Raw genomic sequence first — 4,714 nt, 5'->3', positions numbered from 1 at the left:
AAATCACTATTAGGGGAATGATCCTGTAAATATTGGTATTATATATGTTTCGAGTACACTACTATGGACTGTTGCTTCACATGGTTAGTTTAATGAAGCAAAAATGTGCATTAAATTGTTATATATTTAGCGATAACATAACTGTAACACAATGTCTACTGTCAGCCATAAAAAACTACAATCGCCAGAAGCACCCAGGAGAGCGGGGTAAGCCAATGAGTGGCCAGCAAACGGCGTGACGGCACTTGCTTTGGTCCATTTATGTGCGCGCTTGGTAAGCTCGCGCAGAGGGCTCGCGGTAAATTCTGTGAGAGCAGAGCAGAGCACAGCATCCGGAGGTTGTCGAAGGTGGGTGTGACTGACAGCATCTCTATAACCGAGAAAGTCCACAGGATTTATTTTTGTCGTCTGTAAGTAGGAATATGTCTGAATTTTAAACGTTATGAGGAGATGAGGGCAAAACGAGGTTAATCCTTGAGTGGAGTTGGTAATTTTTCGACAGTATGTTCAATTTTCTTTCAACGTTTTTCGTTGTTTGTCGCTTATGTTAAGGCAGCACGTGAGAAACTAACGTGACAAGCGGGGTTTTTTGTGGATGTTTTCGCCCTCGTGGGCATTTGCATTCATTTTGTAACATTTCAGGGACAAAATGAGACAGAAACGCCTATTGTTGTTGCTCTTTTTGTCTGCTGCTTGGCGGGTTGTTAGCCTATTGTATGGTAGGCGACACTGGCACAGTTGGCACCGACAGCGATGAGGGTGGACTTCGAAGACTTCTTTTTTTTTTATGTTCGTGAAACTTGTGGGCTGCAGAGACATTTACGAATTCCTTATTCACCGATTTATGCCGCCTGTGAGAAAATCTTTATTCGAGATTTTTCTTTTTTTTTTTTCGTGGCAGTGACCTGCCTTCGGCTCCTCTTTGTTTGCAGCTGCTCGTCACTGTGCTGCCAAAAGCGCCTTTGTTTGAGGGTGCTTGTTAAAGCTTTGAGCTAATGACACCAGCAGCCTCACAGAAACAAGAAATTTACATGAATTATGGTAATGTCATTGGCAGAATAGCACATTTGTGCTCATTCAGTGAGAAGTTCTATAAAATGGCAACAGTGTGTGTCACAATGGATACCAAGGTGTGGGCTTTTTAAATGAAACCTCACTCAGATTAGATTGTGTCCAAGTAGGTGTGTTTTTTTTTTTTTTTTTTTTTTTTCCTTTTTTTTTTCCATGCTGCTTTCTAACGCCACACTTAGCTAGCTGATAGCCTTTTTGAATTATTAGGGGAGGGGTCTTTTCATTGAATAAGCCCAGCTGAATTTGGTCATGGTTCATCATTCACTCATCATTACGACTTGACTAAATGGAATGACAGATGTTTCTTACATTTAAGAGGAATTACTTTTTTATTTTTTTCCCCTGCAATTTTATTAGACAAGATGCCTGTTCAGTCGGCTGTTGTGTTACGTGTGTAGATGTGTGTCTGTGTTCCCCTCCCGCTGCTCCAACACATGGTGCAAGGAACAGGTGCTCCCTGATGATCATTTCCTCCCAGATATGCTCATCGCTCACTATTCTCATTTTTCTTGGTGCATATTTGCCTTCTAGCACAGGCCGAGTCCAGGCCCTGTCTGCTGCCTGCCGTTACCCAGCCCGATCACAGCCTTTTGTTTCAGCTAACTGTGACTTGTGTCATTAACAGCCCTCACTGATGGGCAGGCTATTGAAAAGCCCTCCTCATTCCTGAAGTGGCTCGATTGCTGGTGGCTTAATCAGAATGTCACTGCTTCCTCATATCTGGAGATAAACAATGGTGCGTGTACAACATGACCGCCCTGAATGCCAGTACCATTTTTTTCCCTTATTTTTTCTTTATGTGTGTGTGGATTGATGGGCGGTGGTTGCTTGCAGTTTTGCGTGTTGCCACAGGGCGTCGCCAGTGACACCGGTTTTAATCTTGGATGATTTCTGTGATAATGGTGTAAATCATCCACTAGACGTCAGTAATTTTAAAATCATCTGCTAACATGACTCTCTGATGTTTCCCTCCTTTAGTTAAATTGACCTGAAGCAGTCTCTAAAGATGGCATCCGCTGAAGGTGAACTACGTCTTACACTTTAATGCACTATATTATTTCTTAATTATTTTTTTTCACTGTACCTTGAAGTATTTAAACATCTTTTTAAATTTATTTTTTTCCTTGGATGAGTTCAGATATCCAGGTTAAGGAGCTCGACAAGCGGGCTTCCGGTCAGGCTTTTGAGGTCATCCTGGCTACTCCTGCCCCTGATGCCAAGGGTGACTTTCCACTGTCTCCTCCCAAGAAGAAGGATGTCTCACTGGAGGAGATTCAGAGGAAGCTGGACGCTGCAGAGGAGAGACGCAAGGTAAAAAGATGACATATTTTGCATGGGTTGGGATAATTAAAATCTGGTGGGCTATTTCAAGCATCTTATGTATTTTTAACCATCCTTTCCCAGAACCATGAAGCTGAGGTTCTGAAGCACTTAGCTGAGAAGCGTGAGCATGAAAAAGAAGTGCAACAGAAAGCCATGGAGGAGAACAACAACTTCAGCAAGATGGCAGAGGAGAAGCTCAACCAGAAGATGGAGGCTAACAAAGAGAACCGCACAGCAATTATGGCAGCGATGAATGAGAAATTCAAAGAGAAGGTCAGTAATTTCTTTTGACTGTATGGACATGATGTAGTACTATTAAGATGTTAATCTTGTACTGTTTAACAGGACAAGAAGTTGGAAGAGGTGCGAAAGAACAAGGAGACCAAAGACCCCAACTCGGAAGAAGGCACTTCGGAAGACTGAAGGTTACAAACGGGGGATTGTATAGGGTTTTTTACGTATCCAAAGATTGATTTATTTTTTGTTCAGTCAGTATTTTTGTTGTGTTCACTGCCCACCTTTTTGAAGTAAATACAAGTTTCACTTTGTGAAGATATCAATTCTTCTAAGTGTATTTGCGCTGGTTTTACATGTGGATCATCCTGCCCTCCCCCTCTTGTCTAATTCATCTGATTATGTAGCTTGTCAGTGCAGCTTCTGCCCTTTTTGAAAATTAGCAGTGTGTAACATACCCTTTTTGAGGAAGCATGTTTCTATGCATAGGTCTTTATTCCTACAGATTTCATAGTGCGTTTTGAAAATGTCCCTGTGAACCACACCTGTTCTCGGCACTTACTGTGTATTTAAAAAAAAAAGAAAAATTAAATTAAAAAAAAAAAAAATCTCAAAGTAGCACAAGGTTTGATTTTTGGCATCGGCTGTTATACATACAAGTGTTTAGCGCAGCTTTGCTACCCAGATTCTGCTTGTTTGCTCCTGCAAATCATGTTTCGTGCTGCTGCAGATTCTTTGCTTTTGTAAAAACACAGGGTTGTCCTCAAAGCACATGACTTCTTGCTGTATAGCTGTGAATTAACATGCCAGATATGGAGATGGATGTCATCTTGAACATTACTGATTAGGGTTCTACACATGGAATGCAGAAGAGCAATACACACTTTGGCATCTCAATAGATACAGTGACTAGTTGACTTGAACTGTTGTACTAAAACAAATAAAAATGGAACAAAGCACTCTTGCTGTTGAAACATTTTTGTCCTCTTCTCTGTTGTTTGACCTGCTGTGGGAAGTGGGTACAATATATGCACAATGAAACCCAGAAGATAACTATTGAGGCCAGCCCAGGCACTGGTGACCTGTCCAGGATTTACCTGCCTCTCGCCTTATGGTAGCAGGGATAGGCACCCTGATAAGGAAAAGCGGAGGAGAATAGATGGATGTTTTGAGGCCTTAAATCAATGAAAGTACACGAAGCTTTAGCCTGTCTTCAAAATGACTTGTTTAGTGTGCCACGTTTTGATGAACCTTTCAGACTTTAACAAATATAAGATGCTTAAATGTTTGCTCTTTGCTGTGTAAATGGTGGTAGACCTGGCTAAGGTTGACATTTTCCAATTGTAGGCAGAAGTAAAAATGCCTGTCCTTTTACACAAAAATACTGATGCTTTTGATTGCTTGAGAATCCAACGTAATGCCTGCCCATCTTCCTTACCACTACAGTTTACTGTTGTGGAGCCTGGACCCTATCTCTGCTGTTAAAGGGCAACATGTAGGGTACAATTTAGACTTCTTATCCTATTAACAAACCTAACCCTTCTCTCAACACAAATGAAGTAGAGTCCTAGACCATAAACTTTGTCTATATGAGATAATTATTGAATTTTTCTTCTAGACTGGGACTAGGGGCCCGTTCTTCGTACCTCGCTAAGTAAGTTAGCCGGATTTGACTGTTGACGATTTCGCGTGATCCTGGATCGTTCGGTTCTTCGAAGCCCATCCGGGACTTGCTGTCATAGCAACAGAGCCGTAAGCGTAAACCTGCTCGGGAGCAGGTTTACTTTATGTAAACAGGATTAGATCGCGGCCATTCAGGTATTTCCGCTTCATGTATACGAAAGCAACAGCGATATTTTACCACTGTTGTACCATAAATAAATAACATCAATGTAACTAAAGATAATGCAGCACTTGATCCTTTTATTGATGTCACACAGATACATACAGGTCATTTCCTAAAAAAGGGAAATGTACTATTAACATTCTATTACATGTATGTGATTATTACAGATGTAATTCAGATTTCAGAGTAGTAATTGCAATTTACTTCGTGTAATCAAGATGGGAGACCACGGCTATAAAA

General features: G+C 41.2%; 1 protein-coding gene across 3 annotated transcripts; it reads left to right on the top strand.

Annotated features, from left to right (window-relative positions):
• Positions 1-234: 234 nt before the first annotated feature.
• On the top strand, positions 235-3,587 carry LOC147304394 (stathmin-like). Of its 3 annotated transcripts, none has more exons than XM_086280191.1 (5): positions 235-348; positions 2,050-2,093; positions 2,210-2,382; positions 2,476-2,667; positions 2,740-3,587. In XM_086280191.1, the coding sequence occupies exons 2-5, from the start codon at positions 2,078-2,080 to the stop codon at positions 2,815-2,817; spliced, it is 459 nt and encodes a 152-aa protein (XP_086136317.1). In that variant the 5' UTR covers positions 235-348; positions 2,050-2,077; the 3' UTR covers positions 2,818-3,587. The 3 variants fall into 3 exon arrangements, with proteins under 3 accessions (XP_086136317.1, XP_086136318.1, XP_086136319.1); XM_086280192.1 differs by having other exon boundaries at positions 295-410; XM_086280193.1 differs by lacking the exon at positions 235-348 and adding an exon at positions 1,786-1,807.
• Positions 3,588-4,714: the final 1,127 nt, after the last annotated feature.

The sequence above is a fragment of the Aulonocara sp. 'chitande type north' Nkhata Bay genome, linkage group LG22, assembly GCF_057382095.1.
Source record: "Aulonocara sp. 'chitande type north' Nkhata Bay isolate Kocher_YH1m ecotype deep benthic linkage group LG22, A_spYH_male_GT1.1, whole genome shotgun sequence".
Taxonomy (NCBI): Eukaryota; Metazoa; Chordata; class Actinopteri; order Cichliformes; family Cichlidae; genus Aulonocara; species Aulonocara sp. 'chitande type north' Nkhata Bay.
This window is presented reverse-complemented; position numbering and strand designations above follow the sequence as displayed.